The sequence below is a fragment of the Labrus mixtus genome, chromosome 7, assembly GCF_963584025.1.
Source record: "Labrus mixtus chromosome 7, fLabMix1.1, whole genome shotgun sequence".
In the NCBI taxonomy this organism is placed as follows: Eukaryota; Metazoa; Chordata; class Actinopteri; order Labriformes; family Labridae; genus Labrus; species Labrus mixtus.
Genome location: NC_083618.1, coordinates 26,991,194 through 27,017,914, shown reverse-complemented (window position 1 = coordinate 27,017,914; position 26,721 = coordinate 26,991,194). Strand labels below are relative to the sequence as shown.

The window sequence follows — 26,721 nt, the reverse complement described above, 5'->3', positions numbered from 1 at the left end:
AACAGACTGTTTTCTTTCTCAGATGGAAATCTGTGGAAGTTAAACCAGGGCTGGACTGCTCGTCATTTAAAGCATCCAATTAAACAACTGCTGTCCTTTAAAAAAATGCTGCATGCATCATGAAGCAGGAGGAAGAATCCCTCGCCGGTGCCATAAGTGAGTGACGTCACATGAAAAGTATGAATTGCTCGTTTGTGTCATTCACTCAGCCTGTTATCTGGTGCTGATGGACACAACACCAGACTGCAGCAGGGATTCAGAGAACTTCTTCATGACCATGGTACCATGTTAGTAGGTCTCAGCAAAGTTCTTGGTTTCACAGTTGAGTAAAGAATACAAAGCCAGAAGCTGTAAATGATCTTAAAGTTGTGCCTCTAACATTCACAGTAAACTTTTGAACTTTACATGGCTTAAAGGGGTAGAAGAACCCGAACACAGACACCAACACGCCCCGTGAATGTGTTAGTGATTTTTGGAAGTTGCTGCATGAATCATATTGATCCAAAATATCTAATTTGTCTGCACTAATAAAACCACTGAGAATGTAAACCTCATTAAAGGAGGTCTCTATAGTACACGGCTGCAAACCTCTCAGAACTAAAAAAAACTCAGGAAAAGCACCTCTCACACATTTAAACAGTTTACATTTTTGAAGGTTTGATCTACAGACCACAGACAAACCACGACAAGAACATTGATTTTTAGGAGACTGGGAGTGTTAACGTACTATCACAATACACCAGTAAAAGTGCAAATTTGTTCACAATTAGGCTGGTTTCGTCGAGCATGGTATAAAATAATCGTGCCTTATGTGAAAACGCCCTCAAAAAGCCACTTTTAGTACCAACAATAAAACCATACAAGGTGTCATGTAAACGTGAACTGCACAGATACAGTCAATTAGAAGGGTAAGTATTAATCCCAATGGCACATTTTGATCAATGAAACACAATTAACTGTAAAATTATTAAACTATTTTCAAGTGCAAACATCAGAATCAGACTCATAAACTAAATGTTAACAAGTAATAAAGAAGACTTCTCATGTTTAAGAAGGTTAAAAATCACCGTTAGATTATGTTCAGCTTTCATGTGGAGTTATCTTGTGTTTCATCTCCATAACCATTTAATAGAGGGTTATTCATTTACTGTTAGAATATCAAACCTCTTTACTCATTTATGAACTACTAATACATCAAATCGCCCACAAATGACATAATTACATTTCCTGAGATGAAAGAATACCTCTCTAAAACGCCGCCCGAAATAATGCATTAAACTTAAAAACCATGATTCTTCATCGAATGAATATTTAAACAAATCCATTTGTAGTATTCTGAAAGCTTCTGAAATTGACTGCAGTCAGGAGAATTTTATTGTTTCAGGACTCTTTTTTTTGTTTCTCCTTCAGATATTCCCTTTGAGTAAAAGACGTCTACATCCAAAATCTAAAATCTAAAAAAAAAAAAAAGCTTATATTTTGTTGCTTATGTGCAAACTACCATCGGTCAACCACCTGTTTCCTTCATATTAAAAGAAGCACATTTCTGTGTGGCAGCAGTAACCTTAGAGTTTCATGGTCAGTGTGCAATAAAAAGTTACTGTAGTGCCTTTAAACACCTCTCAAGTGGATGACACACCTGCAGGTGAGAACTCCTCCAGGACTCTCGTGCCTCACACAGCTGTGAATCTGGAGCCCACAGATCCAGAGCTGCACATCATGCTGGTCACCAGTGATGACGATCCCTCTGCCTCCAGAGCCTCTGCTCCGATCAGGCCCTGCTGGTGCAAGTTCAGTATGGAGTCTGCGATGATGCGCGCTGTTTTCTTCTGGTATCCTCCAGATGTCACCATAAGTATCGGGATGCCTCGTCGCCTCGCGGCCCTGAACACGATCTCATCTCTCTTTACAATTCCCTGGGAGGGCGAGAGGGGATACAAGCTAATGTGTGAGTTTATCCAAAGCCCATAATGGTTGTAATGTCTCTGAATTCTGTCGAGCTACAGGCTAACATTCCTATCTGTGCTCCCTTCCTCCCCCCTGAGAATGATGGCGGTATTAAGGCGGCCATATCTCACGACTCCACTGTGCAGCACCCGGTCCTTTGGGGTGACACACATGGGAGAAAAGACACACACACACACACAACACACGCACACACAACTGTTTGCCTTGGGATCAGGAGGGGGGAACAGCTTGCGTAAAAACTCTAATTTATTATGGAGCAATTTGTAACACAAGGACCGGTTTTAATCTTTATTAGCCATGACAGGAACACATGTTCCAACAGAACTTTAAATAACAATAATTAAAGATGGACTAACCGAGCATTTCTTTGCTTTTGGGTTTAAATTCAATTATATTCCACTCAAAACTATCTCTGCACCAAATCAGTGCACAGTCCTCACTAACAGATTCACCTTATTTGCAGTAATCACTTTCAGGGATTTGTCGGATCACTGGCAGGACTTCTCTGCACACAGGAAGTCATAAATCCTAGTTTGGCTCATCAGATCAACTCTCAGTAGGATTCCAAATCTCCTGACAAATAAGTTTCATGTAGTTTTCAGATGAACCCAGCTTTGTCATCCTACTTTGCCATTTCTAGCTTTTTGGACTCCATAATGATCATCATTTACTTTACGTATTAAAAGAGTAAAGGAGGAAGTAAAGTTATCAGTATATTGTAACACTCATGCTGCTTCAGGTCGGGGTCTGTTGTATCGCCGTGCCAGCTGTGAGCCAGACGTTCAACCTTTTTCAGCTGAATACTCTCATACTATTTAATGCTCATAAGACTCAAACTTCAGATCTCAGATTGAGCTGGGACGCCCTGAATCTGCCAGGATCAGTGGAGAGAAGCTAATTTTTAGCCAAGTGAGACTGCTATATTTAGTTTTTTTTAACAAGTTAAAAGTTATCTTCATTTTAAGTTTTATCAGCCTTATAATGTGAGATACACTTTAGTGTGAAATGTTGACCTGCAGCAGCAGAGGACACCTTGCTTGAACTTTTATAATCAAATAATAATAATTATGTTTGCAATAAAAATAGTTAATTCTGTCTTGTAAAGAACATGATCGTTTCTACGTATGTGACTTCTGGGGCTTCTGGGGCCAGCCTCAAGCAGACCCATGATGAACTGCAGGACTTTGCTCTTCTACATTGGCTTTATTTTTCAACACTGGAGGTTGCCGCTTGTTCTATTCTATTTTGCCTTGAAGAAGATCCTGTGTGGTTAAAACCTGTCAGGGTTTTTTCCTGTTCGTTAATGTTTTTACCTTGATTTAATAAAGGCATTTGAACTACATCCTTTGCTCTAGTGAGAGTTAAAGATTGCCCTGTGGCTTCCCTCCTACTTTAGATAACATCTACAGTATGAGAAAGTCTGACGCAGCAGGTACAGCACCTGTGGAGATATGGAGAGTCCTCCAAGCGGGTCCCCGTCCAAGATGTCTGTCCCAGCGTTGTAGACGATGATGTCAGGTCGTACCTCGTTCAACGCTCCCTCTGAGTGAAGTTCCACTTTCTGAAGGTACTCGGAGTCTTCAGTGCCCCAGTCCAGCTCCACCTTCCTCTTTATGGCTCCTGAAGAAAAGGAAAGAACGGAGACAGGAGGGATGCATCACAGACGGACCGAAACACAAAGCTCAAGAATGTTGCCATCAATAAAACAACCAATACAGAATAGTAGAGTATAAATAGTATTACAGCAAATGGGGGGCTGAATTCAGGGGCCAGATATATAGTGTATGCAGGTTAGTAATTACTACAATTAATGAATTCCAATCAATGTTCAGGAATGTAACAAAGTGCTTCTCTTTAGAATACTCTCACGTGTATATCAACTGCAGTGCTTAATTAATTAGCATGTACATTTCCAATAATTAATGCAAATGATGAAAAAAGGTTAATTTGGAGGCCGTTCACGTTCAAAAAATTCAAACAGAATGAAGCTACAGAAGCGAGAAAGAACAGGTTGTCAACTGCTGCTGGTTTTTTCAAGTCTTGTTCGGCTTCTTTCTAAAGACTTGATAGCAAAAAAAAAAGTGTCCAAATATGGGATTTTTTTTGTCTTTGAAGGTACAATAAAATAAAGGTGTCTCGGAGGAAAAAACACGAGGTAGAAGTGGACTGTTTTATCTAAAACAAGCCAGAATGTGCGTTTACTTCATGTTCTCAATTAGTTCAATTAATTGCAGTGAAGAAGAAGACGACCAAAGGATAGAGATAATTTTAAAGGTCACATATTATCCTCCTTTTAAACAGGTTTAAATAAGTCTCAGAGGTCCCCAAATCATGTCTTTGAAGTTTCTTGTTCTAAATCCTCTCTGATCCTGTATTTGATCATGCCTATATACCCCTCTATTTCAGCCCTGCTCAGAACAGGCTGTTTCTGCGTCTGTACCTTTAAATGCAAATGAGCTGTGTCAGACCACGCCCCCTCTCTGGAAGGACTTGGGTGTCTTGGGCTTTCTTGCACCATGCCTCATTGTTTACAGTAAGAGGGCAGACTCAGAGGGCAGAACAAACACCTAGCTGTGGGAGTGTCACCCACCTGTGGGAGGGGTTACTGCCCCTTGTGATGTCACAAAGGGAAAATCTCCATAAATCCTGTTTGAACACACATTTTCTGAAAAGTGGAGCAGGCAAACAACAGAGAAGATGGACTTTTCTCGTAATTGAGGCTTTATTCAGCCTAGGGACACATATTAGTGTTGGAAAAACATGTTTTTTGCCTGATATGTGACCTTTAAAGACAGGACTGTAACATTTCAATTCCAGAGGGAAGGTTAGAAGTGGGGTTACAACGTATGTGGTTGCTGTCAGATGAGCTTTAACGTATTGGCATATTCATTTGTGTAAAAGCTTTGATTATTGTGTTGCATAGATTGCTGCATGACGGATCTCCTGCTGAATGCCAACAGAGTGAGTGGTAGTGGATTGGTGGAGCAGCGGGGACAAACAGCAGAATCAAAAGGCAATGTCATCAACCGAGCCCGACCTCCAGCCGAGCATCAGGAGCAGGAGTTTACCATCGATACTGCTTTCCACTCACTTTTGGCAAACGTGTCCCCGGGATAAATGTAGCGGTTATACATATCCATGATGAAAACTCTCTTGTCCTCCAAGAAGTCTCGCTCATGTCCATTTCCCTACAACAGAGCAGATTTATTACAAACGTTATAAGCAAGCCCTTTGGCGCCGTCTCTGCTTCTTAAAAAGTAATCCAACTATGACAAACTGGATTAAGAAATTGGTTTTTCACCCTACGTGTTTCCTCATTCATGTGTTATACAAAAGCAGTCCATAACTCACAGCAGTTTGACACTCGACTACATTACATGACAGAGCCAAGGCCGCACAAGTGTCACTCAGACACACTTGTTCACCTGAGATACACTAACATGAGTGACAGCACCAGGTCAGGGATAAACAGTCTTGTCGTCTTCATGCATTTAATGATAAAAACACTTCTAAAGAGTCATTGCTACGCCATCATTTTTCATTTTCCTGCCCTCCTTTTGTCACCCGAAGAGTCGGGCTGCTGTCAGGAGGAGATTAGGCTCCGTGCCAAGTTTAGTATTACTTGATGAAAAGGACGATGTATGGACATGTAGAACGATTTGTTGTCCGCTGTACATCATCCCCCCTGAGACTGTGTAAATCCATTGTTAAAGCACATAGTTTCTAATGTGCTGCTTCACTTCCAAACCTAAGTACAGATCAAGTTGCTATGCATCTTTATAAAGTGAGATAGCAAAAACTTTTGGGACCTTTAGGCATCCGTGTCCAACAAGCATTTTTTTTTCAGGGCAAAAAAAAGCGCTGGCTGTGCGATCGGGAGCGCATGAAGTGTTTGTGCGCCGAGAAGAAAAGCGCTGCAAGCCGTCCTGTCTCTATGACAACACTGTTGTCAAGGGCTGCAGTATGACAGACACCGCTCCGTTTCTGTTTATAGTATTTTCTTTGACTTGAGATAATTTTCATTTTAATTTATCATTTATCAGACACGGAGCAAAGAGGATGTGGGTTCAAGACACGTCAACAGCGCCTTTCTGAAAAGTTTTTCAACTTGAGCGCTCGGAGCGGCCGCACCAACAAGGTGGATAGCCGGGCGCTGAGCTTTCCTCTAGACGGCCGTTTTCTGCTGCTAACGCTATCTCCTCATTGAAAACAATTGAAAAAAGACGCTCGCACTCAAAGGCATACGCTTGAGGACATGGGGCCTTATGCTTTCTTGTGAAAGAAAAGTTGCCCCCAAAGCACTAATAAATGTGCCCTAAGTATAAAGCTGAGGTAATTCGCTCAAATCACATCCTGTCTGAAGGTCCTATTTTTATTATGCTAGCATAAAAAGAAATCAGGTTTGTCACCAAGCACACCTGAGAGCTGGGTGAAGGGGGTTAAGTGGAGTACAAGTCAAAGGTTGTGGGAATTAATAAAAGACACAAGTCTCATTTTGATTGAAACACACGAGCCAATCACAGTGACACATGACGGAAACAGCTTAACAAATGGAAGGAGGCTTCTCCAGGAAATCACATTGTTATCTGGATGGAGGAGAGGAATATTATGAGGACACAGAGCACCAGAGGGGATTTCCTTCAGTAATTAGTGAGTAAAATAACAACATAAATAAATAACTGGACAGAATCATTAAAAGGTCCCATATTATGCTTTTTCTGGTTTTATATGCTCTTTAGTGTGTTTTCCAAGTGTCCTGTGCATGTTTAGGCACAAACGCGGCTTCTCCTACGCCTACCCTAAAAATTTGTCAGTGCGCCGTCATTGTCAGTGTGAGATCACTGATCTAAGCCCATTGGCTCGTTGTGGTAAGCCCAGCAGCTCATGTTGAAATTTCCGAGACACGTGCTGAGCAACTGACCAATAACGACAGAGCGGATCGGCAGACCAATCAGGGCAGACTTGGCCCACGTGGGGTCTAACAGTGGGGGCTCAGCAGAGCGTAGCTGACGGACTCAGAGCGGAGAGGGAGCAAGGAGGAGCAGTACATGAAAACAGACACTTTTTTCAGACTTTAGCTATTGTGAACGTACAAAAGTAGGAACATAGATTAAATATACGAACCCCAAAAAGGGCATCATATGGGCTCTTTAACACAGATTTTGATATGAATGCCCTGAATGTTAATTCTACTGTTTCTGGATGTTAATAGAGTTAAATAATATCTTCAGAGGTGTCAACACTTTCTTTGAAATGCTTTTCATACACAGCTGAATTTATCTTGAAGAGGATAAAACATGCAGCATACTGAGTTAAAAAAAACCCTTCTCATGTGCTTGATTATTCTTTAGCAGCCTGCTGTCATTAACACGTGATTTATTGACGGTAAACACGGTGAGAAGAATGTGGGGTAATGGCACTGATCTATGACACAGCGCCTCTCCAATCCTGAGGCTGCAGATTTATCAAGACATGTGTCCTACAGCCTGCAAAGGCCTGCAGGGATTTGAATACGCTGAAGAAGTTTTCATTCCTCAGAAGCAGCTGGGAGATACTGATAATATTAGAAACGCTCATTTTCATTCACAGACAAATGCACAAACATTAACCAGCATTTCTGCTTTATTTACATTTTGTTGCCAATTTAAACACATCCACTGGCTGGAATATTTATGAAAGTAGTTTATTTAAATATAACTAGTCAGAGAAAATGTTCAAATGATGGAAACACTGCTTGTGCTGCTTCTCGTGCTGCAATGAAAATAAGGCCACAGAATTGGTGCTTAGATTTTCTTACTTCCTGTATCAATCAATACGCTACTTTCATTATTATCTTTCTAGTTTAACCACAGGCCCATAATGTAGAAACATGGTGTAGAAAAAAAGGGCAAAATCAACAACTAACCTTTTTTTATCTCAGTGGTGGTACAGACCAAATTATTTTCGTTCTGTACCAGTGTCAGACAAGCACATCGATGGAACAACTGGCCATAGCATTAACACACTCATCTATTAGTGTACTGCTCGTTTAGTAAAGGGGGGGAAATGATTTCAATGGGCATTTAACAATTCATTAATTCTTGTTTAAAAAATGTTTACAGGTTTATTTTTGGGCTTTTTATGCCTTTATTATAGACAGGTCAGTGGATAGAGTCAGAGACCAGGGAAAGAGAGAGAGAGACAGAAGTTGACATGCAGGAAAGGAGCCACAAGTTAGATTCAAACACGGGTCGCTCGCTTGGAGGATATAACCTCTGTACATGGGAAGTGCGAACTAACCACTAGCGACCCATTACTTTTGCTAAATGGTAAATGGATTTGAGCTTGTAAAGTGCTTTTCTCGTCTTCTGACTACTCAAAGCACTTTTACATCGAATTTCACACCTACACATTCACACACTGATGACTGAGGCTGCTGTGTAGAGTGGCCATCAGAAGTAACTAATCCCACATCACATTCATACACCGCAGACAAAGCAGTGGGAGAAATTTGAGGTTAAGTGTCTTGCCCAAGGACACATCGGACATGTGGCTGCAGGAGCTGGGGATACCTAACCCTCGACCTTCCAGTTGAGAGACGACCGATACTAGAAACTGAGCCACAGCCCATGGAGCTGGATTCCTGATCAACATCTAATAAATCCCAACACACACGATCTGTTTGTGCTAGAGGGCAATAGGTTTCTCATTTACCTCCCTTAGTATGTCCCTTATTTAGAGTTGCAATAAGGTCACATCACAGTACACAATACAGTCATGGTAATTATCAAACTATATGGTCTTAGAGTAACCGGTTACTGAAATAAACCTCAAAACTAAAGAAGAACATGGCAGTTTTTTAGGTTAAATAAAAGCAGCGGTTTACTGTATACAGTTTAAAACAGTTGGTTTGAACTACTTGAAAATACTTCACCGTTGTAAAAGGCTGAGTCCGGTGGTACATCTCCAGTGTATATAAAGGGTAACATTAAGTTTGTGTTGGGTGTTCAGTTTGCATTCTGTGGATTACCCAGAGAACTCATATTGCACTGATGGCGAATACAAGCTTCCTTGAGACAATGACTAAATCAACATGTGAGTGAATACTGTGCTCAACCGTGCCTTTAAAAGACAGCCTGAGAATATAAATCAGCTCATATGCTGCCTAACCTCCGGCTGCCGGCAGTCTTATTAGTCTTATCCTCTCCCCCACATACTTTACAATAAAAGATTGCTGTTTCAAACCATTTGTTATTGTCAGCCAAAAGTCTGACTTCTGCCTTCCAACAGCCTTCCCTTTTTTTTTTTCTCTGCTCCCTTACCAAGTTCAAACATCTGCACTGAATTTTTGATCCATCCTACTTCTACTTAAAACAGAATCAAACGGGCAGGGGATCTGTAGCAGAGGAAGAGGAGGAATGTTTGTAGAAAATGTAAGTGATCATTAATGGCTGAACATTTCATTAATAGTGATAATAACACATTTCTAAATCAATTTGCAACTGTGCTCGATAAAGAGACACATCTATGGGTTTGACAGTTCAGTATATCAGCTTACAAATCTCACACACAGCAGACAGCTTGGTCAGAGACAGTGTGGTCTTACAGAAACCTGCAGAATGAGTAAACATTTTCTGACAGCATATTACATGTAGGTGGTAAGTAATCTGTTCAGACTGTGTTCTGATAAACAATGTGAACAAAGTCGCATAAACAAAGCCCATGCAAACTAAATCACACATTTTTGTGATGGACACAAAAATGTGTGTGAATGGAATTAGTTAATACTGATGGTCACTTTACATAGCATCCTCAGTCATCAGTGTGCGAATGCGTAGGTGTGACCTGTGCTGTAAAAGTGCTTTGAGTAGTCAGAAGACTAGAAAGATGCTATACAAGCTCAAGTCCATTTATCATTTATCCAAAAATGTTCCAGAAAGTCAGACACTGTAGTATAAAGAGAGATCCTCCGGTTAGCTTATATCGCACTTTTCTAGTCTTCGGACTACTCACAGTGTGTTTACACCGCATGTCACACCTACACATTCACACACTGATGGTAGAGGCTGCTATGCAAAGTGGCCATCAGTATTAGCTAATCCCATTCATACACATTCATACACCGCCGATGATAAAGCAGCGAGAGCAACGTGGGGCTATTGCACAAGGACACATCGAACATGTGGCTGCAGGAGCTGGGGATTGAACCCTCGACATTCTGGTTGAGAGACGACTGACTCTACCAACTGAGCCAGGAAAGTGGATGGTCCATATCAATGCATTGGTGTCATTTCAGACACACACACACACACACACACACAGAGTTCATAATAAAGAGCTAGGAGTAAGCCTCCACAGCAGGACTCAGTCAAGCTTGTTATAAACTCAACCTCAAATTGATCATTAGTGTTTTGTTGGAGACCAACACAGCTGTCTAAGCCATCATCTCAATTGATGTGAGGACAAAAGCACTTTAAGTGTCATGTTTCAGGGCTGTAATTAGGACCTAGTGCATATCACCAATACTTCCCTCAGCCCAATTATCTGCTGAGTCGGGTTCTTGAGGCCCATCTCAATGCATTCATGCAGCGCTGCTCTTTTGCCCTGCTTCATGAATTATTTACTCGGCATGTGTATTGATCCCCGGTTTGTGTCAACAGGTAAAAGCGCATCATTACCATTGAGCCATAGCTCAAAAAGTAAAAGCTTTACTTCTGGATTATAGCCATGGACCTCAGGAACCTTGAAACATCATCAGTTTTAAAACAGTTCTCAGGGCTAATTGGAGGGGGATACAAGTCATGATGCTTAAAACCCAAAGTTAGAATAAAATATGATAATCAGACATCCAAAAATGTTGAGTCATTATTCTTCAAAGCCAGGGTGAGCTCAGTCCACCAACATTTAGCTGATAAATCAGAATCAGGGTTTTGGACTGCCAAGTAGACCCTCTCAGATAGGAAATTTGCCTCGGTATATTGGTGCATAAAAATACAGGTAGTACGAGGTTGTGTTCGGGGAAACACTGAGTGCATTGTATGGACAAACCGGTATGCACTCAGCTGTTTCCCAGTGGAGATGTTTTTTAGATATACTCCACAGAATATGACAGTGAGGACAAATTGAAGCCACAGGGAGCCTCATTGATTGGCGTCAGCCTCTTAGCTCTGATGCACATTGACACAGAGAGATGTAATGGTGTGGGCTCACCTGATGAGCATCCAGATCGATGATGGTAGCCTTGGAGACGCCTTCCACTCTCTCAAACAGAAACTGGAAAATAAATGTTAAAAAACATTTGATTTATCTTTGGAATCCCAGAACAAACAATGTGAATATGTCATCCTTAAAGATAAACCTGTAATATCGTGGTGAATCTAATTTGTGCATTCAGAAGCAAATACATTTGCATAATCAGCTTTTCAAGTTAATACTTACTTTTTAGGTTGGAAGCAGTTATCAATCTTACTTTTTCTTAAACAGGTTACAGCTTCATGTTGACATTTCACTCTTTCTTTACCTTAAAACTCTGACTTTTTAAGAGTTTACATTTACATGTCAATATAAGGTCTCAAATATATGATGATGCTTCATGTGATCTAGAAAGCAAACCAGGACATCCGGAAGATTATTGGTAATTTGCAGCAGTTGTTTATAACTATCAACAGGTACGATGCTCTGTTTACAGCAACCTAACTACAAGAGCCTATGTTTGCGTTTTCCCAGGCGACATTTACTTGGTAGTATTTCCTTTTCCAGATAAAATCAAGCAGGATGACATCTTTCAGAGACAACTTGGTAAGAACAGGCAGTGTCAAGACTGGGAAAGTATAGAAGGACATGTAAGGTTGAAATGTTAGCCTAGGTTTGCCGCTCTTTCCCATAAACAGATAATTTGTCTACATTTTTTTTGTGACACCATTCACTCAGGTACAACATTTATACAGAGATAAACCAATGGGGCCAACATTAAGTAGATGCAATGTATTTTATTTGTTTATGAAATACATAGCACAATTTATTAAGCAGAAGGAAATAAGGCAGTATAACGTAGTTTTTTTGGAGTTTGTGTGTTGATGACTCTGTGTAATCTCTTTTAGACAACCTATTCAAGATGGGACTGTTACGTCTGAATATAGCTTGCCTTCAATGGAACAGAGTCATCTTGGTGGATCCAAGTCGTTCCGCTACCAAACCATCAGGGAGGTAGTAACAGACACAATACAGAGCCAATCTGTATTTGTATGTGAAGGTCCCTGTTTATCGACATGTAGCTCCTCTTCTGCATATGCAGCGCCAGAACCCTGAGTGTGTGATTTTACTAACTGACAGCACGCTTTGTTTCATTGTAAATGTATAAAAGGTGGAATAATGGCAGAGTTAGTTCCTGTGCTGTCACTCGCTCTCTGTGTAAAGGAGCCATAGATTGTTTTGGTTGGCTCATTGGTCAGGAATCTATTCAGGCTTTTTTTTCTTCAACTTTCCATGCCAATGCCATTTTGGTAGTTTTAGCACGTTTCCCCTCGTTAACAACCATCAGATTATTACAGAATGAGGCATCAGTCGATCCAGGAAACATCTTAATACTTCTCATATCTTTGATCTGAATGTGTTGTATTTGGCCTGTTCCAGAAAAACAACTTAAATAACAGACTTCTAGCTTTTCTGATAAATGTTTGGGCTGACTTTATATCGGCAAAGTAACTTCTGGCAATTTCCCTAGAGTTTTTCATTTTGTTAAAAAGTAAAAAGTATTGCTCTGAACGTCTTTGGACCATTTCATTCTTGTTTGAGCCACAGTTAACTGTTTGAGTGACTGTTTCTACATTGTGCTTGACATCTGGCTTACCTTGATGGCCAGAGTGATGTCGGCGTAGGCACAGAAGCCCCCTCCCTTGTCCCCGGAGCAGTGGTGGAAGCCTCCTCCTGGGAAACAGAAAATCCACAGGCTCAGTGTAAGGGCCATTAGACATGCAGAGCAGGTCCTACCACACGATTATTCTAAACGGCCATAACGGGCAACTTAAAATAGGCTGTTATTGAGTTTATTGCAGTTTATAAAAATGTCTGCTGTTCCCCTGTGGTACAACAATGGCTGTGCTGACACCAGAATTGGCCCATTCAGTGGCTCCTTAAATGCTTGGAGAGCGATGTACAGGGATGGAGGGAACGACTGTGAAGAGACTTTTTTTTAAAATTTAAATAGGGATGATAACCATTAATTCAGGTTAAGAGTTATTGTCCCCTCTGCCCCGCTTTGCTCATGTTCATTAAACTATAGTGTAGAGTAGAATATTAATAAAGGCCAGAAAGGAAACCGGTGAAATATGATTATCATTTATTGCCTGGCTTGCAAAAAACACCCTTTCCAAAGCCTCAGCGTCCTCGCTGTGCGGAGACACACAGTATGCAGATGTCACAAGCATTTGAATAGCCTTTATATCTATATTAAAATCATGTTTATTGATGCAGAACAATCTGTCCCACAGATTCTACAACAGGCCGTGTGAGGAAGCTGAGTAAGCAGAAGGTACAAAGTAAAAAGTCTGATGCAGCTTTTTTTTTTGTTTCCTGCTTGGCACTAGCTGGAGGTGTGAAGGATGACCCTGGCTTTTCAGCCAAAGACCCTCATGTTCTCTCAGTCTTATCACCGATGGCAGGAAGTCAGAAGGAGATGTATCATTTTTCTCAGGATAAGGATCTCATTGGGAAGGACAAAATATTGTAAGCCCAGACTCTGTGAGTATAGGCGTTACCCTTGAAGAGTTGTGGGTTTATCAACAAAAGCTTGATGTAAATCCCCGAAATAATAAGTAATAGATGGTATGTTCATAAGTCTTCACTTCAGTTTTGTGGAGATGAAGGTCGTTTCAGACGGTCGGTCAGTCGTTGTGTAGAAATAAAAAGACTGGAGTGAGATGAATAGAGTGAGAATGTTTTCTTATTTGACCGAACAGTTCTTGATTTAGTCGACATAATATGCAGTTAAAAAAGTTAAATCTCAATATATTGTAACGCAATTCTCAGCATATCGCTTAATGTTTTAAATCACCATAATATCGAATCGTGACTCAAGTATGGTGATAATATCGTTTCGTGGGGCCTCTGGTGATTCCCAGCCCTAGTGTTTTCCAGCTGTTGTCAATTATTGTTTGGTGAGATTTGGTGAGAACAAGGGTTAAGGCTGGCCCTGATGATCTTTTTTTTCCAATGCAGCAATTTGGTGTCAGTGTCTCTACCACAAACACTTTTTCAAGAAGACTGCAGGACTGACGATCTTCAGAGTTCAACCTGCTCCACCTCTGCAACTGACTATGACACAGTAACAGTAACAGGTAACTCATGTTTTCAAATAGAGTGGAGAGGGATTGTTTTCTTGTTTTTTTTTAATCATTTATGGATATCTGTACTAGGTAGGAACTCACCTACATTTATGGCCCATCCTTTATCAATAGCCAGTTTTCCTGCCTGTGAAAGACAAAACATTACAGTTCATTTTTCAACATATATATGACCTTTTCTGAACGAAATATAATCCCAAATCTAAAAAAAAAGGTAAATGACCTTTTCCAAATGAACACAAAAATGCAGAAAAATAATGATCCAGCAGCTTTTGTCAAATTCGAAATCTGTCTCCAGGCAATGACTTCAATTACAGCTTTTCAGTGCACGGCCCATATCACAATATAATTCTCTATATGCTGAATGTAACAACCTACGCTACTGTTAGATTTTCCCATGAGTAAATCTGACCATAAACCATGTTGTGTGAGTTTAAAGCCTTTAAATTTACATACTAACATTTTGAGACATTAAAGGATTCCTCCCGGTGATCTTGGGTTGTTTCTGTGAAACAGCTGTTTAGCTAAAACATAAACATTTGAGTGTATTCCCTGATCTATAGGCAAAGAAACGCTTACTCCCAAACTGAGCTCAAACCAGTGGTATATAATTAAAAGGTCATGGCTGTCAAATTACAGCCAATGTATCGCTTTACAAGTCGTGTCAAAGTGTCACAGGAGAACACAAATGAACCCATTCAACCCCTATGTTACTGAGAGTCAATGAAATGCTGAAGGTAGAATGAGTGATGGTAAATGGCATAGCACGTTTCTAGTCTTCTAACTACTCAAAGTGCTTTTCCACCGCAGGTCACACCTACATATTCAGACTCACACTGATGGCAAAAGCTGTTATGTTAAGTGTCCATTGGTATTAACTAATCCCGCTGCTGACGAACCTGCGGGAGCAACGTGAGGTTAAGTGTCTTGCCTAAGGACACATCAACATGCGGCTGCAGGAGCTGGGGATCAAACCCCCGATCATCCACTTGTCACACCTCCGACTCTACCAACCGAGCCACAGCCGCCTCATAGTGGCATATTCCCTGCTCATACAAACATAATCCCTCTCAATCATCTCCTATGACTAATGTTGAGTCAAATTCCTTTCAGATTTGATTGGTTATAAAAAAAAATAAAAGAAAGATGAAAAAAATTATTGTTTAATTCTAAGCACAGAAGCTTTTGAATCCCCCCCCCCCAAAAAAAAAAATTAATATCACCTTTGGAATCACCATTTACTTTGTGGTAAGATGTAGAAATCTACAAAGGTTGGCTCTTCTTATTTTGCCGTGTTTACTTTTTGAATCTGGGCAGTGCCATGAACCCCCCCATCCCCCCATCCCCCGATATCAATATCAGCAACCAGAGGCTGAGCAGTTTAAAACAAAAACCAGGGAACATATTACAAATCTGTCAACTAGTACCGTAACACTTGCACAGTGGTACAAGCTTGATAGATAAACTGCTGTTAATAAAGATATTATGTATTTCTACACAGAACACAGATTTCTTTCACCCATCAGAGAAGCAAGACATTTTGCTATTCCAATGCCACCAATGAACAAATCTGTTTAAATGTAAACGTGTCAGGAGCAGAAAACTCACCTATGCATTGAGCGTGTGTGGTAGTAGACATTCTGACTTTACCTCAAGGAATCATTCAGTTCACATATATATGCTAAACCTACTCCTGAGAGCATTATTACTGAGAAAAGAGAGATGTGCAGGGTTTGTCTCACACGATGATCAACTTCATCTTGAAGTGCATGCCCACGCATGAGGAGGATGTTATTTGAGGCTGGCCGCTCCACTGGCTCATCCTCTATAGAAACCACTGAGGGCTTACCTAGGTAGTAGTTATCTAGGGATAAAATCTCAAAATATTTTAAGTGCTTCACAGCTACAAAAGACTGTAACATACATTTTTTTTTTACACTGCGTAGAAAGTGAAAGGCACAGCGGTAGGTGCCTCTTTCCGAGGCAGGTCAAGATTTTCTTTCAAGGGTGAAAACGGAGGCTTCACTGTGTTCTACTCCTGGAGCTAAGCATGTAGGACTCCTGAGGTGAGGAGAGATATGAGATCGGAAGATTGTGTGTAAATGCCAATATGGCTCTCTGATGGATGAGTAATAACACATTAGCATGTGTGCACACACTAGGGCCAGGGCTCTAACACTCTTCTCTGTGTCTGGAAAACAAGCACTTAGAGTAAGCAGTGAGAGTGCCAGGGACATTTTACTATAGCCCTCTAATTGGATCTCCTCGACTCCATCAAACCATCAGACTCAGAGTAAAAAGACCGTTTTGTGAGACGCTAGCTCTAACATTGTTAGTATTTGGATCAAATAGATGGAGTGCAAACAACACACTGTGACATTTTCCATTTGCCACCACATGAGCTTTCTGTTGATTGCTTATGCCGCTTTTTCTGTTCTCTACAACAATTTAACCAAAAGTGGCTCTCAGTTTCTCCTCATGTTCATCTGAAAATGAAGTAAACTACTTTACAAGAGTAGAAATTGAAACAAGAAATTTTGTAGGAGGAAGCTCACAAACTTTTCCTCAATCCAGACATTACGTGTAAGAGAGGTAGATAAAGTCAACTAAAATTCGTATTGTTTTCTAAATGAGATAAGAGAAATGTGCTGTGCCTCTTACATAAAGAATTTAAACGCATTTGAAAGAAAAATGTGCAAAAAAAACAATACATCTATTAAGGTATTCAAAATGTTCAATACTTCGACCTTGAAATTAGTATTTATTGATTTATAAAAAACATATATTGTATATTAAAATATATTGAGCAGTCATCCGTTGTGCAGAAATGTCAAAAAGCCTAAATGTGGTCTAAGCTGGATGTTTACTTGCTTCTTGTAGAGAAACTATGACATGATGGAAAACAAATTGATTTTAGCAAAAAGCTGTCAGTGTTTTGGATGTCCGGGGTCGCCAGGGTTTTGTGAAGTAAAAGTGCCAGTGTCACGAGTTGGGAACCACTTGTCTAAAGTTATCAAATGTATTGGCAATGTTTCAAAACATCACCAGTTTAGACAGTGTGCAGAAATGTTCTGTAATTCAAACCAAGAAATTACCAAACATTGTGTGTTTAGGACTAGTTGTTGCCATGGTATAAAAACAGGTATGCAAATTGTTTGATTTTTACTAGTTTCAAATAAAAGTTTATGATCTGTACATCTTACAGCAAAGTACAGCTAGTGGATTACACTGTGAGCCCCCCCCCCCCCCCCCCCCCCCCCCAAATTGTCTTTACTGTTTTACTGTAGCTAAAAGGGAAGATTGATAATTTCGTTGGAAGACTGGTGGTTCAGTCCTAGTTTGTTGTTTCCGTTGGGAAGTTTTATTCGGAAAGACTCACAACGCACAAGTTGTAGTGTCCTTGTACCTTTGTTCAGGATAGAGTAAAAACTGTACATAGCTGTGTAGGGTTTCATCCTTTAAAGTCTTTAAAGTACTAGAAAACTTGTTTAAAAGGAGGCACAGCACACTTTCTCCTATAGACAGATACATTCAGTTGTGTTCACTTGTTCACCTTATCTGGGCAAACATGTTGGAGTGTGTGTACGAGTACCACAACAGTACATGATGAGCCATTGGTGAATGAAGGTGTGTTTGAATAGCATAAATGGCATATAGTGTCGAGAGTGTTGAGAGAGTGAAAGACTTGAAAGGTGCTATAAGTGGAGTCCTATTACCCTTCACTCCAGGGCTCAGTACTGGGCCCTCTAATGTTCTTTCTTTAGTATTTTCTCTTGACTCAACCATTGTACATGGACTCTCATTCTTCTGCTGACACAATTTCAGCTTGGAGAACGTGTATCCGAAGGGTTTAGCTCTCTAACTTCATCCTGTATCACAATGGCATGTTAAGTTTGGCGGCTCTTTGTGCCTGAGAATTACACTCTACAAGAGTACCTCTATTCAATGTACTTATACCTGCCCCATCCTGTGTCTGATCCTTTGTCAATCTGTATTTCACATGACTTATCATCAGTGTTGGATGTAGCGCGTTACAAACTAACATATTACTGTAGCTCCACAACTATTTGCATAACTAGTAGTGCATTACTTTTCAAAATACTATAATGCTGCTACAGTATAGACATTCATAATGACTTGTTACTACACGGGATTAAAACGCATTAACAACATGTTTGGACTAAAACAGTTGCCAGAGAGCCCGGTGCTGCAAACACTGGCGAAGGAGGGGCGGATCATTTTAGCTCAGCAGACCAAATAGGAGCCGCTCCATCCAAAAAGCCAAGGCTTGATTTTAAATCCCCACCATAGCTCCACAATCTGTAAGCTTTGACTAAAAAGACTGATTGTCAGAAATGTTGTTGAAGAGGGGAGCTGGTGGCGCAGTGGTTAGCAGTTTAGATTCTGTTCCTGAATGGTTTGTTTTTGTTTTGACCAGAGAAGTAAGCGGCACCCCCACACGGCCATTTTGCCCCGTGCCCCTCAATTTTCCTGGCAAACACCAAACTAACAGGTGTTGAGAGATTGCCTCCCATGATTCCTCGCCAGCCTCAATGTCATCTTTTGTTATTGTTCTGATTGAGAGAAAATATAGGCTTACAATGGATAATGGAAGTGCAACAGGAAAGGTTGAGAGTATGACACTGAGATAGTAAATCTGTTTTTCTAGAAGTTCTGTATAAATGATAAATCATTCATGTTTTTTTATGCTGCTGAGGTTCTGCATGTGCGATCTGTGATGCACCATAGGGATGGTATTATCTGATAAAGGTTACAGAGACAGTAGTGGATCACTCCATTATTTGATAGTACTACACTGCAGATCATTATCTGGATTTCTCTCCTTTGACAAACGATGCTACATAGCAAGAAGATGGGTAAAATATGTTAATATTATTAGCTACAGGCAAACACATAAAAAAAAAAAGGAAATGAAGCTCGGGAGATTTCCTACCATTATTGTTCCTCCAGTCTGTGTCCGCAACGGCCTCAACACTCTCCGCTGCACCAGGAAATTAGGCAGCAACATGAGGGGTGGGATTTCTGTGATGGTTGCCACCACAAAAGACCACTAAGGAGAAAAAGAAAGCGATTAGACCCAGCGTGTAGAGGTCTTTTCTGTGAGCGTATAGGGCAAACAAAAACCACAGAGGGAAACCCATACAGGTAAAAACACATTTTAATATGCACCCAGCAGAGTTTGGATGTTAAGACGTTAAAGAGGTGACTAAAGAAAGAGATAACCACGCTGTCAGTGGGCAGGCTTGAGCCTCTAGTCTCATATGCAATTTAACGGCACAGAATAATTCAAATACACAACAGAGAACTGAGACACTTCTCCAGGGCGCTCTGACAAACAGCTCTGTATGCAGCAGAGCAGAGAGAGAATAAATAGGCTGCAGAGTTTAAGAACATGATGTTAAGGACTGTTATCAGTTCATCACTTTCTGCAACACTCCCTTTATGAGAGATTTCAACAACGTCTCACTTTTTTTCAAATCACTGAGGTTATAAAATATGTTGATGTCAGAGTGAGCTGGTGCCTGGAACTAGTGTCGTAGTCAAGACCACACTAAACCACACCAAGACATACCCGAGACCAGAGTGCTCAGAGACCAACATTTAGGGGTTGAGACCGAGTCAAGACCAAGACCAAGGCAGGGCTAGAAAGAGTACACCAAGACCATAAATATCACTGACAAATCATCGTCTTGTGTGCAGGGTGCGTGTCACTCACTTAGACCGTGACACCAGGGAGGTTGCAGATCGTAACCGGGCGTTAAACAAATCAAACTACATATGACTTTAAGTTATTTGTTCTTTAAGAAAGAGGCGTTTGCCTTCTGATCACAGTGATGACGTGGAAAAATAGCCTGCCAGTCGTGGTTCTTGACCGGTCTTGGTTTAAAATCTGGAGTCCGCCCAGTCTGAGACCGAAAAAAGACAGACGCAAAATGCTCTTGATCCCGAGACGGGACGGAGACCTTCAAAAGGGGTGGTACCCACAAGTTCTACTTTGAAGGGTAGGAATAAAAAAAAAAGTAATAAACTTAACTTAAAAGGCAAATAAGCTCTTACTGACTGAAATGAAAGAGCTGCTGTCTTTTGAATATGGTCAACATGATTGATTTGAATGAGGGCCACCGCATTTCAATGAGAACTCTGTACTGTTGTTTATCATCAGGCTCCTCGGGTGCTCTGTGACCTTGTGGTTCTACTTGCAGTATCAGGTTTTGTAACAAACGGAGCATCTATGCCCTTTCCTAAATCTTCACTCGGACAAACAGCCTTTGTTGTTCAGGGGATCAAAATGTGGAACGTCTGACCTGCAGAGGGAAACTCAAACTGAAACCGTTTTTAAAGAGGACTCAGTCTGTAGTCATGCATGATCTTGTGCTTCATGTTTGACTTTGTTTCATAGTCGGATACGTTGCATCCTGTATTGTTCTGACTTTTGATTGATGACCTTGTTGATTTTTGTGTATTTTAAAGGCCCATTTAGGGAAAGGCATTACAAACTAGCTTAGGCTATATACATGCTGCAGTGTGTCGCATTAGTTTTCTTTTTTCTTATGTCCTTATACAAATAAAAGTTACATTGATTGATACATAAATAAATGATGCCATAGCAGGCAAATGCCAAATTCTAAAATTATTTACCCATTTGGATTGAATTCCAAGTAACATTTCATCATAATAATAAATCACTTAGAAAGTCCTGATGGATTTCTCTCTGCCTGAGTACTACGGAGTGATGCATAGAAAACAAAGAGACGGTGAAGGAAAAGGAAAGACCTGTCACGACAAGCATGCTATCTGAAGTAAAGGTTGGCAGTGTAAAGAGAAAACAAAGAGACCTTTAATCTGCTGAGGTAGCCTTTGGTGTGAGCCACCAGCAGATCCTCCTCTGTAGCTTCACGGGCTTCCACCAGGTTCCCATCAGTGATGAACTCCTCCTCTGAAAGAGAGGCAGTGTGTGTGATGACAGTCACAATCATTTCTATGAAGACTGATGATGAGCTTACCCTCAAGTTATAGAAAATAGACCTTGATACGCAAAAAATGTGGAAGGTAAAAGAAGAGTTACATTCAAACTTCCAGGTAGGATTTTTTTTTTTTTATTTAGTATCAGCAACAGTATCAGCTACTGATACTGTTTCTGATACTGTTACTGACCACGTTGTTGGTTCTGTTCACTGGAATTCTGCAGCCAAACCAAGACGTCATCAGCGAGCAAACTCACTGGCATGCATGTCCAAATAAGAGAAACTCTGTCTCAAGTTGAGCTTGACCAACACATTCAAATTGTTTTTATTTGGAATAATATCTGTAATTTAGGATATAGGACTTTGCAGTACAGAAATGACAGCTACATGTCTCCGTTACATTGTTTAACCAGCAGGGGGCACTGACAAGTTCACTTTTTAACAATTAAATCACATAACTGTCAGCTCCACTTTCTTAAAATTATTAACAGCCACATTTAAGGGCACTTTTTTCAGACTGTGAATGATATAATCGTAAATAAGTATTTAACTAGCCTCAAATAATTATAAGGAATTTGTCTTCATCAAACCTGACGTTTCTTTTGAGTATCATCGTCTTATTCAGTCCTCTATTTACACATTTGTGTAATGACAGAATTCTCTTTTGGTTTTTTTTATGACTAAATTATGGATAACTTGGTATAAAAAGAATCTGTCAGAAAATACAGCAACACATAAATTAGAACAGAGTGTTTTCTGGTCAATTTGATATTTACAGGTGTATTTAAAAGGTAATAAATATCAAAGACACTAATATCAATCACAACCCTTTGGGACAGTGTATGTTAAAAATGTGATACATTGATATATTGCAATAATTTTTCTATTATCATCAACATATATAACCAGGCCATATAAACCCCTGCACTAGGCGTGGACATCACATGGTAAATCATGATAGGATACCACATGTGGTGCATGGCCCATAATAACCATGATATCCTGAAACAGCGATTCTGCGTTTACTGATACATTGCAAGTCACTAATACACCGATGGATTACGATAACTGAAAATTAAAACAATGTTTAACTGTTCATGTTAGCCTCGTTCATGTCAGAAGCATCACAGTAAGGGAGTCATGAAGTAGTGACACGGTGACTCACTAATGCGCCTTAAACGATAGTTGCCACCCAACATTTAAGAGAAAAAGACGACCAACAGCCAATCATCGTTGCAGGGATACGGGACGAAATGAGAAGCTGAGCGATAACAAAAGGCTTGCTCAACTTCCGGAGTTTGGAGATATTTTGGCTATTTACAGTCCGACAAAAAAAAGGAACGTGCACTGTGAACAACACTGACATTTATCGTGATAATTATCTACATATCAAATTATGTGAAATTTGATGAAGTCATATCGCTCAGGCCTAATTGCCCTATCGATATTTTGTCCCATCCCTACCCTGCACTATACACTATAATTGACACCTCATTGCATTAGCTTGCAGTAAAAAAATGTCACCCTGCTATGAGACTTTGTCAGCCCAGTTGCATTTAAGGTAGCGTTCAGCATAACAACTTTGTTTTAACATGCTGTAAATGAGTTTAAATGTTAGAATCACAAAAAAGTTAATTATCATTTTAAGTAGATGCCCATGTTTTTTTTCTTGGACCACAGAAAGTTAGAAAGTCTGATATTTCAGTTCAATCACTCTGACTGCGGATTCAAAAAAACTGCCTCTGACTTGAACAAAGGACAAAGTAAAATCTGAAACACAACTTCCTTTGGAGGATTTTCTAAATATGCTGGCTACATATGCTATACAATCCACTGTCACAGCATTTTTTGCTAGTGTAAATAAAAATAAATCAAAGGTTTTTTCCCTGTCAGCAGGAACTCAGTTCTTCATTTGCACTCTGAACTTCTGAAAGTTTGTGAATTCATTAAGCTGTGCAGGGAACTTTTAATGCAAAGACAATCAACGATGCAATTTGACAACAACTTTGTGTGAAGTGGTGCCAGTTAGCAAGTCACTGTTTTCCCTTGGCCTTGGAACCTGTGCTTGGCCTCATCTCCTGTACCTGAAAAGACTCCCACAGGGAGTTTTCTCTAATTATCTGTGCTCTATTGCTCTGAATTTCCCCTCTTCAGCTTCTGTTTCTCACCTCTCTACCTCTCTCATCTCTACCTCTCTTTGCCTCTTTGATGCACCCTGAGTGATTCCATATACATCAGCTCGGGGAAATGTCCTCCCTATCTACCACTCTGTTTCTCATGCTCTTACCTTTCAAGAAGTGAATGACTTTCCCCCACTTCCCTGCATCAAATGGATGGAGCTTTTCAAGGCCCATGAAGGTGATGTTGTAGTCAGGGTGGTACACAATGGGCAGACATGTTCCAGGGATGCTGGTGTACAATTCAGTGCGGTGAGGGCTGAAGGAAGACGGTCAAAGAGGTGTTAAATCGAATGCTGCTGCATTACATTTACATTAAATGATTTCCCAGTGGCTTATACTCTACGGTATTGTTGGAACTGTCTTGGTGTTTGTTGGTTCGGCTTACCTCTTTTTCCCTTCATTATCTTCTTTGTGAGACATGTTTTTCAGGCATTCCTTTTTTCATCTGGGGGGAAAAGTGAAGAATATAAACTAATAATTCAATGAATTCACTTGAAACTGCTGTAAATGTTTACAGTTACTCCAAAATGATCAAACACATGACACAGAATAAAATATTTATTTAATACTTTTAACCTAGTTTATCAAAATCTAATTTAATAAATGTCTTTACAGAAGCAAAGATGGAGGCTTAAATGCAGATATTCCACTTCTAATGGTAAATTGTAAATAGATTTGAGCTTGTATCACGCTTTTCTATTCTTCTGACTACTCAAAGCACTTTTACACCGCAGGTCACACCTACACATTCACACACTGATGTCAGAGGCTGCTCTGTAGTGAGACCATCAAAAGTAACTAATCCCATTTAAACACATGCATACACCCCTGACAACGAAGCAGCGGGAGCAACTTGGGGTTAAGTGTCGTGTCACATCCGAAATGTAGCTGCAGGAGCTGGGGATCAAAACCCCCCCACTTTCCAGTTGACAGACTCGACCACTGATCCACAGCCACCCCACTGCAGACGGGACGCATTTTCTCTTCAAACCGCACACAGAGTAACTAGTTCAACTCTTTTCTCAATTATTGCTGATTTGATTCATTTACGTGAACTTGTACGTTTACCAAAAAGGTTGAAAGTTGACTTTGTGTGGTTCTATAGGGCAGTCAGGTTCAGTGAAAGAGGGTCATATTCTAAATGGTAAATGGGCGGTTCATCTCATGCTCCTGCAACCCAGATGTTGCAGTGTCTGTTGATAGACAATGAAGCTCCAGTATCTCAAGTAGGCATAGCCATCATTGATAAGCTAATGTAAGTGGGACTGGCATTTTGCATAGCGGCCTCTGCCACTCAGTTTATAAAAGAGTCTGAAAAAATAATGCATCATAAAGAGCACATGCTTAATCCATTTTTTACCACTTAATATTTGCAGTCTGCAAAAGGCTATTTCTGCACCTGACTTCCTGCTCGCTCAACTGCTATGTGCAACTTTACACAGGCATAAAGAGTAGAAGCAAAGTGACATTATAGCATAGCAAAGAGCAGCAGTTTCTCTGGTAAAATCTCATGCATTATGTGGAGTTCTTAAGGCTATATAGCTTTGAATGTTGTAGCCTTGTCTGAAGTCTTCAACCAGAAGACACAGAGACTTTTTAGAGATTAGGTCTGGATTGGAGACAGCTGCTGAACAACCCTGTAAAAAAATGTGATTTGTTTGACTCTGAATTCCATGATGTATGACTTTGTTTGCCCAAAGCATTCTTAATGACATCACTGCCATTTCCTACCACAGTGAAAAACAGATGACTTATTAAAATGTATCACTAAAAAGGTTTAATATTTGACTCCAAATCAACCATCTTGTTAAAAAAATATACATTAGAATGTCTATGTCATAAAAAAAAAGATTGATGTTCTCAAAGTCTGTTATTTTACTTTCTGACCTTTCCTGAGTAGTTCCTGAGTTTAAACCTGATAAATACAAAATAAAAAAGGTGTTTAAGATTCACCAAAATCCTGATTTAAACAACAAAAAAAAGAACCACAAGATCAATAAATAGAGAAGCAAATATATATATGAAAATACTTTGAATGCATTCTGCCAGTAGAATCGGTCTCTGGGCTCTAAGGAGGACACAAAATAAAATACAGGATATGTGCATATTTTGTTAAACAGGTAGGCCTCGTAGAGTAGGAAAACACCTCGGGAGGCTTTGCCAATGCTAAGTGTATTCGTCTTTTACTTTTAATGGAGCGTACAAATGTGCATTCACAAACTCCATCAAAAGTCTCCACAGCTGACAAAGCCGAACGACAGCTGACCCAGCTGTGATCAGCTGCTGCCTTCTAGCAACGTAACCTACGTCGCTTCGCATAAAGCTTCAGAGAAAATTACGTGTCATTCCTGCAAAAAAACACACGGTACCTGCTTATCTTTCGGTTGCATTTCTACTCTACAAGACTCTCTGTTGAAATAAACGGACACAAGTGCAAAACACAAAATTCACGCATGTGCGAGAAACAGATGCAATGTAAGAGACTTTGGAACGCTGCTTCCGCGCATGCGCAGTGGCATGTAAACATTTCCAAAGACGCAACGGCATAAGGTGCTGTTTCTGTGGATTCATACAGCCTCCTTGCACTCTCTGTGGATACTGTTCACAATTTTACTCAGCTAATTTCAGCGTTAAAGACACAAAGGTCCTCACGAGAGCTGTATCAGCCTGTTTTAAAGGACAGAAGCTAGACAAAGTCGATGTGACTCACCTGCTACTGTATGTGGAATAACGCTGGTCACAGAAAAACTGCTGGAAATAAAAAAAAAATGACAGGAAAATATCACCGCGTTTCCCTCCAAACAGGATTACGGTTAGGTTATTTGTCAGTATCAAGCCGATATACAATAAACGACGTTATTTTGACAGTGTTATCTCTACAGTGTCTTTATTTTCTTCCTGCTCCTTTCCTACGTAGATGATGCGTAAACCCCGTCTGATGCGTTCACTGCGCGCACGGAAATTTAAAACACAAGAACCAGTCAGTCTCATCAATCAATCTTTATTTGAATAACGTAATAAAAAAGTTTATCTCAAGACCCTTTACAAAAAAAAAAAAACAGATAAAAGACCATACTCATTGATATATCATATTAGAAAAGAGCAGGACAAAAACCTTACTTATTGCTGTGTTACAAAAGAGCAGATTAAAAGGCCTACTCATTATTATGTGGATACAGACAAATCAATTTGTGTTTAGATTAGTTTTTTTTTGTTTTTTTTTAATTTGTCAACATTTGTCAAACTTTGGAGCAGTTCACAAAGTAG

General features: G+C 40.1%; 1 protein-coding gene across 2 annotated transcripts; it reads right to left on the bottom strand.

The window, feature by feature from the left end:
• Positions 1 to 243: 243 nt before the first annotated feature.
• On the bottom strand, positions 244 to 26,388 carry hdac11 (histone deacetylase 11). Of its 2 annotated transcripts, none has more exons than XM_061041435.1 (11): positions 26,165 to 26,388; positions 23,840 to 23,899; positions 23,562 to 23,710; positions 21,146 to 21,246; positions 19,243 to 19,359; positions 14,373 to 14,415; positions 12,797 to 12,873; positions 11,158 to 11,220; positions 5,060 to 5,156; positions 3,410 to 3,588; positions 244 to 1,916 (listed from the first exon to the last, which is right to left on the bottom strand). In XM_061041435.1, the coding sequence occupies exons 2-11, from the start codon at positions 23,872 to 23,874 to the stop codon at positions 1,674 to 1,676; spliced, it is 1,104 nt and encodes a 367-aa protein (XP_060897418.1). In that variant the 5' UTR covers positions 23,875 to 23,899; positions 26,165 to 26,388; the 3' UTR covers positions 244 to 1,673. The 2 variants fall into 2 exon arrangements, with proteins under 2 accessions (XP_060897418.1, XP_060897420.1); XM_061041437.1 differs by lacking the exon at positions 26,165 to 26,388 and adding an exon at positions 25,824 to 25,922.
• Between the last annotated feature and the right edge of the window lie 333 nt (positions 26,389 to 26,721).